The sequence below is a fragment of the Rana temporaria genome, chromosome 5, assembly GCF_905171775.1.
Source record: "Rana temporaria chromosome 5, aRanTem1.1, whole genome shotgun sequence".
NCBI lineage: Eukaryota > Metazoa > Chordata > Amphibia > Anura > Ranidae > Rana > Rana temporaria.
In genome coordinates, this window is record NC_053493.1 from 324,812,013 (window position 1) to 324,827,630 (window position 15,618).

General features: G+C 45.1%; 1 protein-coding gene across 1 annotated transcript in view; it reads left to right on the plus strand.

Moving 5' to 3' along the window:
- Nucleotides 1-12,628: 12,628 nt before the first annotated feature.
- The window catches only part of UBXN2B (UBX domain protein 2B), a 38,611-nt gene continuing 35,621 nt past the window's right edge, over nucleotides 12,629-15,618 (plus strand). Inside the window, exon 1 of the mRNA XM_040354241.1 lies at nucleotides 12,629-12,931. Coding sequence (XP_040210175.1) covers nucleotides 12,782-12,931 — 150 coding nt within the window. The 5' untranslated portion in view covers nucleotides 12,629-12,781. The remainder of the gene's footprint in view (nucleotides 12,932-15,618) is intronic.

The window sequence follows — 15,618 nt, forward strand, 5'->3', positions numbered from 1 at the left end:
TTTTGGAACAGACCTCCCAAGAAATTGCCTCTTGTCAGCCCTTTCTCCTCATTAATGCTCCATATATGTAGAGAGAAAGTAACACCCTGTAGTGCAAATAATGTTTATAACACCTTTAATTCCTTACAAGGGTAGTTATGCACTTACATTTGGGTAAAATCGTGTTTGCAGTTAGGAACGGGAAGTGATGAGCTTCCTCTGTGTTCCATAAGTGAAAACCGGAAGTGACGCAATGATGCTTTGCCCTAGATGTTTCATCATCAATACATCATCTGGAGCAGCGCCATCTTGCCACACCCCCCAGATTAAAAACAATGTGGTAGCCTAGCAACCCAATTCAATTTGTCCTAGCGGTCATTTTACTGTAGACCGCATGTTCTGGTCTAGGATGTTCCATTAGCAGCCATTTTGCTATAGACCACGTTCTTCATTATTACCACACTATGTTCTAGTAAGGGATACCGATGAGAGGGAGCTGCTGTTCCACTCTGCATTCTTTCCTCCCATCGGTATCCAGGACGACCAGTGGTTGTCCTTTAGGAGAAATGGGTGATCTATAATATGCGCCCTAATAGCCACCCACCGTTGCGCCTATGGAGAAATAAATGATGCCTAGCTGCTGTTTAAATAAATCGGTGAACAGAAAATAAATAAATTGATCACACTCCCTGTGGGGTGTCAGCAAGTTAAAACAGCGCTAACAAATATATGTGCATATTTGACAAAATATAAACAAAATTACAACCCATATATGATGATATTAAACCATATGTGAACAGTGACGAATAATAAACACTGAACTGTGATTGTAATGAAATAAACACCCGTGAAAACTGGAAAAACGTGAAATGGAAGCACTAAAAGTGCAAAAGAACAGTCTCTAGAAATAATTCAAAAAGTGAGCCACACAGTTCATGTGATTAAGGATCCTGCGATCTTCAATGATTTCAAGAACTTTCACCACACCCGACAGTGCTCTGTGATTCCTCCCCCATCAAAATGGACACTCACCAGACAAGTATGCCTCACACTCTCGTGTTTTGGCAAAAAAACCTTATCAGATATAGATGTTCCAGTCAGTAAAGATGTATTCCCGATATGACCTCCAAACAGTTCCACATAGATGTCAGGGAGAGACAAAGAAGTGCAAATAGTGTGATACCGTAAAGGGTTTAATGACACACCAAATTAAAACTTCAAAAAGTACACTCACAAACAAAAACTTGTAAAACAGCAATATGTCACATCAAAGAACTCCTTCAAACGCACAACTGGTGAGAAGCGGTCACGGCGGACCCCCGATCAGCAAGAAAAAGAAATCCTCCTACTCACGGTGCCGTAGACAACTGTCAGGTGAAGCCGCGCATCCAATTAAATAAAAACTTCAAAAAACACTCTGCATCCAGACACGTAGCATTCACTGGTAGAGATAGACTGTGTGGCAATATCCCAACATGTTTCGTTATAAAAACTTAATCATGGGACCCATGATTACGTTTTTATAACGAAACATGTCGGGCGGGAGACTTAATCGGCGGATTCAACAGTAGTGCACCCTTAACATAGGCCCTGACTAGGGAATGAGAGGCAAGCGGTTTTTGAAAAAATACAGACAAAGCCGAGATTTGACCCTTGATAGTGCTCAAGGCCAACATCATATTTAAGCCCAACTGAAGAAAGGCAAGAATCCTATTAATGGCAAACTTCCTAGGATGCCACTTTCTGGGTTCACACCAGGAAACATATGCCTTCCAGATTCTGTAGTAGATGAGCCTGGACAAACAAAGGATTCGCCCCAGGACTTTAAATTAAGTGGGTATCGTTACCGCCAGTAAGAACAACAATAGTTATTACAGTATATTATTTATTCAAGTAAAATTCTTTACATGCATAGATAACACCAACAGTTGCCAATAAAAAGATACATAAACAAAAAATATTGGTACATCAATGTAGTATCGGTCAGAGTACACAGGCATCATATTACCCGACTAGTTTCGCAAAATCCAGCTCGCTCTTCCGGGGTGTGTAACACTGTACCTAGGATGAAAAAATATACATATATGTTTGGCAATATGGCACAGTATTGGTTGTAAAGGCACAGGGTAGGAGAGTTTTTCATCATTTTCAGGTCCCTACCATCTTTGACACAGGCCCTTTATTGAGATGTATACATCATTATGCTAATACTCATTGATTTTACTTTACTATTGCAGATACCTGATAAACATATTTATAGCTTATACTCTTTATGGAAAAACAAGGGTTCTAGGGATACATCACCATACACACAGTCACAGTTCACCTCTTTTTCCTATCTTGTCATCTGCTAGTAATCCTCTGTTATCCCACATTTCTAACCATCTCCGTGTCCCTACCATCTTTGGCCCAAGCCTGTCATTCATACATATTCTTATTCTTATTTACTCTACTTTACTACTTTAGATGCCTGACAAACATACTTATGTTCACAGCCTCTACTTTTTATGGACTAACAAGGTCTCTATGGATACATCACTACACCTATGCCATGCCTGCTCTCCGTTTGGCCCCTGGTGGGGTCCCTTTCTGACTCCGCCCCCTCAGCTCCCGGGTGAGGCACCTGCTGCTGCCGTCTTGGGGCCACACACCTGTAGCCTTGATCAAGCGCAGTGGTGAGTATGGGGACCCACAACCCCTCCTACCCTGTGCCTTTACAACCAATACTGTGCCATATTGCCAAACATATATGTATATCTTTTCATCCTAGGTACAGTGTTACACACCCCTAAAGAGCGAGCTGGATCTTGCGAAACTAGTCGGGTAGTATGATGTCCGTGTACTCTGACCGATACTACATTCATGTACCAATCATTTTTTGTTTATGTATCTTTTTATTGGCAACTGTTGGTGTTATCTATGCATGTAAAGAATTATTTTACTTGAATAAATTATATACTCTAATAACTACTGTTATTCTTACTAGCGGTAACGGTACCCACTTCATTTAAAGTCCCGGGGCGAATCCGTTGACTATATTTTATAGGGATGGAAGTGTGTTACTGGGGACACTAGACCTTTCCTCTTTCTGTAGATGAGCCTGGAGGCCGGCTTCCTAGCATTAACCAGGGTGGATAGGACTGTCCCTGAGAGCCCACGTTTCTTCAGAATGTGGGTCTCAACAGCCAAACCGTCAAATTTAGACTTTGTAAGGCAGGATGGAATATTGGACCCTGCTATAGTAGATCTGGGCATAATGGAAGAACCCAAGGTCTTCCTACTGCCATCCTTATGACTTCTGCATACCAGGGTCTCCTGGGCCAAGCCGGGGCAACCAAAATCACGGACCTTCCTTCCTTCTTGACTCTCTGAAGGAATCGTGGGAGGAGCAGTACTGGAGGGAATGCATAAATCAGGGAATACCGATTCCATGAGATTGTCAGGGCATCTGAGCCTTGAGCATAGGGATCTCTTGTTTTTGACACAAAGCTGACCAGTTTTGCGTTGAACCTGGAAGCCAACAGGTCCACATCTGGGGTTCCCTATTTCTGACATATGCTTTGAAACATGTCGGGGTGTAGAGACCATTCTCCTGGACTTTCTACCCCTGGAATGAAGACCGCAGATAGGCGAGGAATATGCCTTTCTGCCCAGGCCAAGATGTGATTCACCTCTTTTTGGGAATCCAGACTTCTGGTGCCTCCTTGGTGATTGATATAGGCTACGGCGGTAGCATTGTCGGACTGAACCCAAACAGGCCAGTCTTGCAGTCTGAAAGACCAAACTTTGAGGGCCAAATGAATTGCTGAATCTCCAGAATGTTGATGGATAGGAGCTTTTTGGCCCCAGACCACTTCCCCTGGGCAGATGCTTCTTCCAGCACTTCCCCCCAGCCCAGAAGGCTGGCGTCTGTGGTCACCACTTTCCAGGTAACTGGAGTGAAGGATTTTCCTTCTGACAGATTTTGGGGGAGCAACCACCAATTGAGGCTCTAGCGAACCCCTGGAGATAAGATCATAGGAATATCCAGGGCCTGAACATCTTTGTTCCAAGCTGACATAATTCTGCCCTGTAACGGTCTTGAGTGAAACTGGGCGTAAGGGACAGCCTCGAATGAGCCTACTATCTTTCCTGACAATCTCATGCATAGACGGATGGAAGGCCTTCTTTTCACCTTTACCACTTGGACCAAGTCTCCTATGGCTTTTGTCTTCAGCTTGGGAAGGAATACCTTGCTTAGGGACGTGTCTATAATCATGCCCAAGTACTCTAGCCTTTTTTGAGGCTGCAAGGAAGATTTCTTCAGATTGAGGACCCAGCCTAGGTACTACATATTCCACTGTGCTGTGCACATTGTGGCCCAAGCGTGCAGCGGACTGATCTATGATCAACAGATCGTCCAGGTAGGCTGTTATCGCTATGCCTCATGCCCTTAGCCTTGCCAGGGCCGGGGCCAGTATTTTCGTGAACACTCGAGGTGCTGTAGCCAGCCCGAAAGGAAGGGCCACAAACTGAAAGTGGCGCTGATCCACTGCAAACCTTAGAAACCTTTGGTGAGCGGGAAACATTGGCACATGTAGATATGCATCTCTGATGTCTATTGATGCCAGGAATTCTCCTCCCTGAAGGGTGGAAACAACTGAACGAACATACTCCATGCGGAAGGAGTGAATGTTCAGAAACTGATTCAGACTTTTTAGATCTAGGATAGGTCTGACATCCCCGTTTGGTTTTGTAACCGTAAACAGGTTTGAATAGAATCCTGACCCCTGATCCTCTGGGGCTAACTCCAAGATTACCCCTTGGGACAACAGGTGTTCCAAGGCCAATAGTAAAGGCCTTCTTTTTTCTGGATCTTTGGCAATTCTTGATCTCAGAAAACAGGGAGGCGGAAGTTCTCTGAACTCTAGCTTGTAGCCTGAGGACACTGTGGCGATGACCCACTTGTCTTGAACCTCGTTCCGCCAGGCATTTGCGCCCGGCCGAGTGGGGGCATCCCTTCATAGGGAAGTTTTGTGGGTCTGTTTAGACCTTGAACACAAAGTTATTTTCTGAACTTGGGCTTGGCTCTGGGCTTTTCCCCTAGTGTTAGACTGGGGGCGGCCATCGCCACTGCCTGGAGTTTCCAGGGGCTGGAGAAAGAGTACGTTTAAATGAGGGATGCTTACTCTTTTTCTTGACCGGCAATAGAATAGATTTGCCTCCGGTAATCTTTTGGATGTATTTATCCAGGTCATCTCCAAACAGGTGTTCTCCCCCAAAGGGGAATGCTGCCAAGTATTTCTTGCAGGAAGCCTCGGCCTCCCAATGTTTTAACCAAAGGGACCTGCGTATGTGTACCTGTAGGAGATTCAAGCGAGATGCTTGTTGAACAGAGTCCATAATCACATCAATTGCAAAGCACAAGGCCTTGGGAAGGTCCTCATAAACCTCAATCTCTTCTGTAGAGACGAGGTTAATCATCTGCTTCATTTGTTCCTTGAGGATCTGACATACACCAATGGCTGTAACTGCAGGTTGTACTACAGCCCCAGCCATGGCAGAGGAGGCTTTTAATAGGGACTCCAGCTTTTTATCAGTCTGATCCTTAAAACCCTGCGCGTTGTCTAAAGGACAGGTCAGGTTTTTGTTTGCACAAAATATAGCTGCATCAATAGCAGGTACCCCCCATTTTTTGGTGAAACCTTCCTCCATAGGATAAAGGAGGGAAAACTGCTTAGGAGAATAAAACAGTTTATCTGGGTGAACCCAGTCATCATACATCAGTTTATCCAGCAAGGGATGAACTGGAAAGGCGCATGCAGCCTGCAGGGATTTCCGGGATCCCAAAGAGGAAACAGAGGGCCTAGAAGCTTCAACAGGAGGCAATTTGTAAGTGGCACGCACCATCTCTGCATAATATTTCACCTGCATCTTTAGCAACTGAGAAGTCGCAGGAAACCTCTCATCCTCTGAGTCCTCAGACTGCACATAATCCTCATCTGAAAAGAGAGCCAAAGCAGATGAAGAGGATCTACCCCGTTTTCTGCTATCTTTCATAGAGGTTGCGACAATATTAGCAATCCTTTCTTCCAGGCCATCCAAAGCAACTTTTAAAGCGTCCTCAGTGAAGTATACAGGAGCTGCCATAGGAGAAGCTGCAAAACAAGACAGGGGTTCATCCTATGAAGCTGCTATCAGGCTGACAGAGGGGGATGGTAAACTACAGGCAAGCTCAGAATCCTTAGGCATATGCAGCGATTTTCTGGTGCCTCTATTACACGCCCTAGACCCTCTTCTCGTGGGACATATTCCTTACTGCAAATCAAAGGTACTATCCAGAAATACAAATGCAATCACTGTTGTGCTATAGTCTTACAATACACAAAAATATCAGCTCACTGCACAACCTGATGCCCAGTAGGAGTCTTAGGTTTACCTGGTTCAATCCACAGGGATGCTTACAGCCCACAGCTCCGTGTCCATGCTGCTTACAGAAGGCTCTGGCGTGCTGTGCTTTTGAACCAGCCTCTTGGCACCTGCACACAGGTGTCCTGCATTGCCCACGGGCACTAGCAACCACTTTTGGCCCTCCCCCATCCATGTCACTATTCTGACAAAAAAACGCGCTCCCGGCGCGCGCACATGCACCGCTGTCATGGTGGCGCCCAGGAGACGATGAAGAGGGTAAGATATTACTGGGGGGCATCTTGTGGACCCCTGTATGCATATCGTGGCAGAGCCTGCAGCGGAAGGAGGTGAGTGGTGTTATATTTGACCGACTTCACTGAGCATGTTATCCTGGAAGGCTATGTAAGAAAACGCCAGGTTGCACTTACTCCCTCCAGTGGTGAGAACCAGGAAAGATATCCTACTCCAAAGAAGATAATACATAAATAAAAATGATCTTCTTCTTACCTGATCCACGCCGCAGGAAAGCTACTAAAAGTAGTCCAGCTTTCACCCATCACGGCGGACGGAAGTTGTGCCAACCTTCAGGTTTACCAAGGGTTTTATTAGAGAAAACCCCATACCTGGACATGTAGAAGACTCTGCCAGAAACTTTTCGTGCCACAGATGAATTAGTACACCAAAGTCTGGATCCCAGAGCCCAGACCTCCGCAGAGAGACATTACAGGCAAACCTTGTTTCTTCTTATACGAGGCCCGGGTACCAACCATCTTAGGCCTTTGATATCAGCCCGAGGAATGGATCCGGTTATAGCTCCTAGGTCTCCGCAGCCAGACCATCAAATAAGCATTTTTCTTCTTAGCACATGTTGAACGTGACCAACCACCTTAACACTGGCGAAAAAACTGAGGTACTCTCCATTTGGGAGGGGGTTATATAGGGGAGGAACTAAATTTTAATTAGATTTGCCAGTGTCCAATCACCTGTGGTCATTAAGGAGTTTTTTTTCTTTTTCTTTATATTCCCTGTTTTCTACAAAAGGGCCAGTTTCTCCTTAATCCCCTACATCCCTGCCTCTATTAGTTTTAACTTATTTTGCCTTCTTTTAACAATTATTTGTAAAAGTTAGTTTTCACTTTGGTTAAAAAATCTATACCACTCCTCCGTGAGTCCTCTATTGTTAACCCCGTCATTGGGTGATATATCTCACCTTAATCTTCTTGGTGTCGTTTTTCCTGAGATTTAAATCTCTAGTGTGGCGATGTCCCACCACCATACCCTTAATTGTTTTTCCATATTATGTTTTAAATGTTTAAAGGAGTTGTAAACAAAAACATTTTTTTTTTAAAATAACAAACATGTTATACTTACCTCCACTGTGGCCCTGATCCACGTCTTCTGGGGTCCTCTCCGCATGAACTACACATGTTCATGCGAGAGAGCTTGCATTGTGTGTAGTCATTGCGGGCGCGCTCCCATGATAAAGTGAGCAACCATAGCAGCTCACTGTATCACTCGGCCCCGCCCCTCGGCACGCCGCATCACTGGATGTGATTGACAATGGCTGCACTGCTTTCATTCCATCCACTCTAGCAAATCAGCGTCCAGGCTGAGCGGCGAAGAGGATGTTGGGGCCGAGCGAGGGACTTTTGAGGGGTCAGGAAAGTATAACGGGGGGCCGGGGGGGGGGTATGTTTTTTTCACCTTAATGCATAGAATGCATTAATAAACAAATAGTGAAAAAAGGAAATTATATGCACCCTTCAACCTTCTTCCACCCCACTGCGCCAATCAATATACAAACCCCCAAAAAAGTAGCTACTTAAAAAATGTGAATGATATGTGAAAAGTTCTGAATGAACAAAATAGTAGCTCTATGTGCAAAAATTATTTTGAACAATCCTAAATAAATGTGAAAATAAATCTGTGACAAAATATACACATATTAAACTATAATAGGTATATGTGAGAAGTGAAAAAAATATTGATGAAAAAAAGTAATATAAATAATAAAATGTTCCAAGAAAAAAACGTTCATCCAGTAATAAAAAAGATAATTTTAACAAGACAAGTCCATAAGTGATTAAATTCCGAGTGATTAAACTTAAAGTGTCCAAAAAAATCTTCTTAAACAATCTTGCTTGAAACCTTTCACCACACCATAGTGCTCAGTGACTCCACACCCAAAGGAATTGCGCTTACCAACAAAAATATATGCCTTGCATTCGCATGCTTGGCAATAAAGCTGAATAAATCTCCAAACGAAATAATCAATTCCACCAGTGTTCCCATAAATCAGAAGTTTCTCCACCTGAAGTCCTCCAGTGTTCCTCTGCCCTTTTTCAAGATGGTGGCTGTCACGGACCCCATCCTCAACAGGATTATGTCCTCTGTATACGCTTCCTTTGTCTGGTACCAGCACGATCCAAGACCCCTTAGCCCACCCAGTCACTTGTAGAAGCAGCAGTGTAGAATGAAATACATCTTTTTTTTCATTCTACACTGCTGCTGATGGTATTGCCTCCAACAGAACATCTACCTAAGCAAGGTATGAAAGTAAAAGGGATATAATTGATGGTGGTAATGACGCTGTCCGAATAACTGAATAAAGTGCCACGTGATATAATAAAGTGTAATAAGTGACGCGTGGTTTCTGATCAACTTAAAGTGACATGTGCAGAAATACTGAACTTGTGACACAATATGAATAAAAAAAAAAAATTTGATCAAACTATAACAATTTCCTTGCTGTATCAATATAAAGTGACTTTTGCAATAAGGTGCAATGTATTATGATACCATAAACTTGATAAGTGTAATCCTCAAAGTGCAAAATTCAATCGGATACAATCAATCAAAAAATCTAAAATTCTAAATTCAAAAACAAAACGTAAAAAAATCACCAAATTCCTTCTAGTGTTGTGAATAAAAAAATCCTTTGTAAATAAACAGTCCATATAATTTGCCAACAAATCGTTAAAAAAGCTCCTTAATATAAATCAAATGACTGGTGGTGACTAAAATCCTTTCAGTGCCTTGCAAAGACGTTAATCAACCTGTGCTGGTGCTCCACTCAGTGCTCTTCTTATGTGTGTGCACTTATGAGATATCTCTCCCCTCTAGGGGGTATTGCGCTTTTACAGACACCCTGCTGCACAGACCTCCCAAGACCTTACAACAAGACTGGCAAAATGTGACACGGCCAAGACACAAATTATACTAAACTATTACGGCTGTTGAGAAATACTGTATCTTATTAAAACGTAGTGGTAATAATGATGAATGTGGTCTATAGCAAAATGGCTGCTAATGGAACATCCTAGACCAGAACATGCGGTTTACAATAAAATGGCCACTAGGACAAATTGAATTGGGTTGCTAGGCTACCACATTGTGTTTAACCTGGGGAGTGTAGCAAGATGGCGCTGCTCCAGATGACGTCTTGATGATGAAACGCGTAAGGTGGAGTGTCAGCTTCATTGCGTCACTTCTGGTTTTCACTCATGGAACGCAGAGAAAGCTCATTACTTGATGTTCCGAACTGAAAATACGGTGCAAGGGTAGTTTTGTGAACAAGTGATAAAAGTCCTCTTCGGTGTGAAAACACCTCAGTGTGAAGTGGCTCCTTACCTTACCACTTGTAAGGTAACAGCGTAATGATCAATGGTGATCAGGGAATCCAGGATCCTAAGTGGATCACCCCCAGCATTCCTTATGGATAGCAATATTTAAAGGGGCATCAATGGAGCTTAGTATCCTGGTAGATGGTTCTCCTTTGTAGTACTGTATTGCCTCTATGTTATTCAGTAACAATGGAAATCCTCCCAGATACAGTAGTTACATCTGTGCAGTGCAACGACCAACTGGCATTGGGAAAAACCGATGCATTCCGGGAGCTGTCAGCTGGTCGTTGCACTGTACAGATGTACCTATCTGGGAGGATTTCCTATCTGCTGACTTCCATCATCCAATCATATACAAGCAAAAAATACCATGTGACATAAAAAATTGCAAAACCCACCAATTTATCAATTTACATATTCTGACTTAAAGATGCAGCTTGTCCCTTGCCACTATAAAGTCTGTCACCAAATGCAGCTTGTCACTTGCCACTAAAGGCTGCCTCCAGATTCACTTGTCACATGCCACTAAAGCCTGCCATCAGATGTAGCTTGTCACTTGCCACGAAAGCCTGTCATTTGCCACTATAAAGCCTGCCACTAAATGCAGCTTGTCACAAAATCCGGCCTCCAGATGCAGCTTGTCACTAAAGCCGGCCTCCAGATGCAGCTTGTCACTAAGGGCCCTTTCACATTGAGTCTCAGGCCGCATTAGCACTATTCGGACAGTAGCAGGGCGCTTTTAACCCCCTTCAGTGGCCAGAAAGGGTTAAATGTTCCCGAAAAGCGCCACCGCCGAATCACATAACATTTTTGGGGGGCGCAAACAAAAGAAAAAAAACAAACATCAATTATAGCCTCACTGTGCCCATCAATTGTTGCCACTGTGCCATCAAACGCAGCCACTGTGCCATCAAACGCTGCCACTGTGTTCATCAAACGCAGCCACTGTGCCATCAAACGCAGCCACTGTGCCATCAATTGTCGCCACTGTGCCATTAATTGTCGCTACTGTGCCATTAATTGCCACCACTGTGCCATCAAACGCAGCCACTGTGCCATTAATTGTCGCCACTGTGCCATCAAACGCAGCCACTGTGCCATTATTTGTCGCCACTGTGCCAATAATTGTGGCCACTGTGCCATTAATTGTCGCCACTGTGCCCTCAAACACAGCCACTGTGCCATCAATTGTCGCCACTGTGCCATCAAACGCAGCCACTGTGCCATCGATTGTCGCCACTGTGCCATTAAACGCAGCCACTGTGCCATCCATTGTTGCCACTGTGCCATCAAACACAGCCACTGTGCCATTAATTGTTGCCACTGTGCCAATAATTGTCGCCACTGTGCCATCAAATGTAGCCACTGTGCCATTAATTGTTGCCACTGTGCCATCAAACGCAGCCACTGTGCCATTAATTGTCTCCACTGTGCCCATCAATTGTCGTCACTGTGCCCATCAATTGCTGCCAGTTTGCCCCTTAAAATGCCGCCAGTTTGGCCCTTAAAGTGTTGCCAGTTTGCCCCTTAAAATGCGACCAGTTTGCCCCTTAAAATGACGCCAGATTGCCCCTTAAAATGCTGCCAGTTTGCCCCTTAAAATGCCGCCAGATCGCCCCTTAAAATGCCGCCAGATTGCCCCTCTGCCTGGCACTTACCTTTCTCGGGTCAGCCATCCTCGGATCGATCCCTCGAAGTAGTCCCGCCCTCGATGTCGCTTCAGCCAATCAGGTTACCGGTAACCAGAATCGGTGAACCTGAATGGCTGAGACGCTTGTCAGTGTTAACCAGGTAACGCACACACCGTGCGATCGGAAGGCCTATCAGAGCCGCTGGCTCTGATAGGCACTTCCAAAGCCAACCAGCTGCCGTTATTCAAATGGCCGGCGCTCACCAGGGGGCTGGCCATCTGAATAGTGGGTGGCAGCGACAAAACATAGATTCATGCAATGCATAAATCTATGTATTGTATTTCAGTGGCAGTGCAGGAGCGAGAGGGGGCGGCGCTCCTGTGCCCTCTAAGGACGCACCGCCACGGGTTCATTTTAAAGCCCCTGACTCTTCCAAAAATGTGCCACACTGAACCATGATTTTGCGCACATTCCCGACACGCAAAAATCTAAACCTAGGATTGAAAACACCTCAAAACAATGCTCTTATGCTAAGTTCAGATCTTTGTGTGTCGGCAACAACATGCACTTTCCCAACACGCAGAGAAACATGCTGTCCTTTATCAGACGTGCAGCGACCCCCCCAACATATCTGCAAATGTGCGCATTTTCATACGTGCTAAACCACCACAGCACCATGCTATTTATTGCGACACGTTTTTGAAAATACTTCTTTTCTACAATTCTCGCATTTAGGACAGCCCTATGCTGCACACACATAAACGCTCCGTGTTTAGTCACACCTGCAAGTGTGAGCCAGACAAGCCTTATTTCTGTGGCATTGTAACTTCTTTAATATTATTTAGTAATTTGCAGGATATGATATTTTAGGACAGGAGGATTTCTGAGGGAATATCTGTTGGTATAGATATGAGTCAGGCCCAGAGCTGTACAACCATAGAAGAGCACTGTACTGTGTATCACATGGAGGAATGACGTCACTCGCAGCCCACACACTACGTGAAGTGCCTTTAGAGAGTCTGCGCGGCATGGAAGGTTGCTATGGCCACAGGCTAAGCTCCAGTTGGTGACAGACATGTCGGGGGAGATGTAGGACAGCCCGTGACGTAGGCAGCGGGGACGAGCTGGCGTAGTGGCCTGTAGCGCTTTCCATTAAACATGGAGGAGACGGAGAACGAGATCGATGAAGAAGAAGTTCCGAGTCCGACAGGAGAAGCAGGAGGAGCTGATGGCGGAGATGAAAGCACGAGGGAGGAGACAGGAGAGGGGGCGGGGCCACGGCTCAGGCCGTCTGTCCTGGATATCCAGGTGTGTGATTAGTGAGTGTGCGCCGCTCAGTGCGTCTCCTGTGTGATTAGCATAGTGTACGGCTTCATCAGTGTGTGTGTGCGCTGTCATTGGGTGTCACAACCTACAGGGCTGGGAAGGCTCCTGACTATAAGGAGTAGGCCTGGTAACTAGTGGGGATGAACGGAATGTTTGACCCAGGCAAACGCTGGGACTGAACATTCCATGTTCAAATGAGAGACACAACTAAGTCCCCTTTCACACGAGGCGGTTTTCAGGCGTTTTAGCGCTAGAAATGGCTCTAACTAGTGCCTAAAAACCGCCCTTCATTTCAGCGTGACTTTTCACACTGGGGCAGTGCGCTTGCGGGACATTAGGAAAAGTCCTGCAAGCAGACTCTTTGTATATGGCGCTCCCAAAACGCCCTGCCCATTGAATTGAATGGGCAGTGTTTCCAAAGCTTCTGAAAAGCGTTTTGGAAACGCAGCAACACGGGTTTCTAACCCCTTCTTTGAGCTTAAAAGCGTCGCAAATGCGCAGCTAAAACAAGCGTTGCTTTAGCGTCATCGTGGCCAGGGCCGATCCGCCCTATAGGCTCACTATGCAAGCCGCTTAGGGCCCCCCAAATTACTAGAGGCCCAGCCTGGTGAGAAGTCATTATCAGCCCCTCAACTCGCTGGCTGCATGGGAGAAGAGGTAAGAAGTTGCCCCCCCCCCCTCTTCTCACTTTAACCACTTGCCCACCGCCCATAGTCAAAATACGTCATTTTTTTAAAGATGGATATCTCGGTAACGGCAGCAGCTGCTGCCACAACCAAGATATCCATCTCTTCAGTGGGCAGTTCTGTTAATGATAACGGCGGTCTCCGCGGTGGATTCGCCGCGAGATCGCCATTATCGGTGGCGGGAGAGGCCCCCCCTCCCGCCGCTCTCCCGCGCCCTCCGCCGCTTACCGTAGCCGTCGGTAGCGGCGGAGGCGATCGGGTCTGTTCGGCAGCTGACTGGGGTTGCGAGTGAGGGAAAAATCGCCCCCACCCATCCCCATAGCTCTGCTGGGCGGAAGTGACGTCAAAACGTCAGTCCCGCCCAGCGTCTTAAAGAAACATTTTTTTTCTTTTTTTGCATTTTAGTCTAAATATGAGATGTGAGGTGTTTTTGACCCCAGATCTCATATTTAAGAGGACCTGTCATGCTTTTTTCTATTACAAGGGATGTTTACATTCCTTGTAATAGGAATAAAAGTGATCATTTTTTTTTTTTTTATTTCAGTGTAAAAAATTATAAACTAAATAAAAATAAATAAGAAAACAAAAAAAAAAAGCGCCCCGTCCCGACGAGCTCGCGCACAGAAGCGAACGCATACGCAAGTAGCGCCCGCATATTAAAACGGTGTTCAAACCACACAAGTGAGGTATCGCCGCGATCGTTAGAGCGAGAGTAATAATTCTAGCCCTAGAGCTACTCTGTAACTCAAAAAATGCAACCTGTAGAATTTTTTAAACGTCGCCTATCGAGATTTTTAAGGGTAAAAGTTTGACGCCATGCCACGAGCAGGGGGAATTTTTAAGCGTGACATGTTGGGTATCATTTTACTCGGCGTAACATTATCTTTCACAATATATAAAAAAATTGGGCAAAATTTATTGTTGTCTTATTTTTTAATTAAAAAAAGTGTTTTTTTTTTCCAAAAAAAGTGCGCTTGCAAGACCGTTGCGCAAATACGGTGTGACAAAAAGTATTGCAATGACTGCCAAATGTTTTCCCCAGGATGTCTGCTAAAAAAATATATATAATGTTTGGGGGTTCTGATTAATTTTCTAGCAAAAAAATGTTGATTTTTACATGAAGGAGAGAAGTGCCAGAATAGGCCCAGTGGACAAGTGGTTAATGTAAGATGTAATTTCTGACAGCAGAACACCCCCTTCCCCCACTTCTCAACTTTAATGTGACATGTAATTTTGCTTAGGGCCCCAGGGAGGTCAGGATCGGCCCTGACCGTGGCTTAGTGTGAAAGGGGTCTTAGGGACATTAGTGGGAATTCCTCATGCTGAATGTCCCATAATGCATTGTTTGACCAAGGATGTGCACTTGACATCTGGCCAGCAGCCTGCCAATCATATTTGGCCAAGGGCGCATGTACACGTTATTACCAAATGAACTTTAATGGCATCCCAGTCTTAGTCTGTAGGGTTCAATATTGAGTTGACCCACCCTTTGCCGCCATAACAGCTTCAACTCTTCTGGGAAGGCTGTCCGCAAGGTTTAGGAGTGTGTCTATGGAAATGTTTGACCATTCTTCCCAAAGTGGATTTGTGAGCACTGATGTGGACGAGAAGGCCTGGCTCGCATTCTCCACTCTAATTCATCCCAAAGGTGTTCTGTCGGGTTGAGGTCAGGACTCTGTGCAGGCCAGACAAGTTCCTCCACCCAAAACTCGCTCATCAATGTCTGTATGGACCTTGCTTTGTGCTCAGTCATGTGGGGCCATCTACAAAGTTGGGAGTATGAAATTGTCTTGGTATGCTGACACCTTAAGAGTTCCCTTCACTGGAAGGGGCCAAGCCCAACCCTTGAAAAACAAACCCACACCATAATCCCCCCTCCACTAAAATTAATTGGACCAGTGCATAAAGTAAGGTCTATAAAGACATGGATGAGCGAGTTTTTGGTCTGCACAGAGTCCTGTTTCTGCCCGGCTGGGCTGAGTT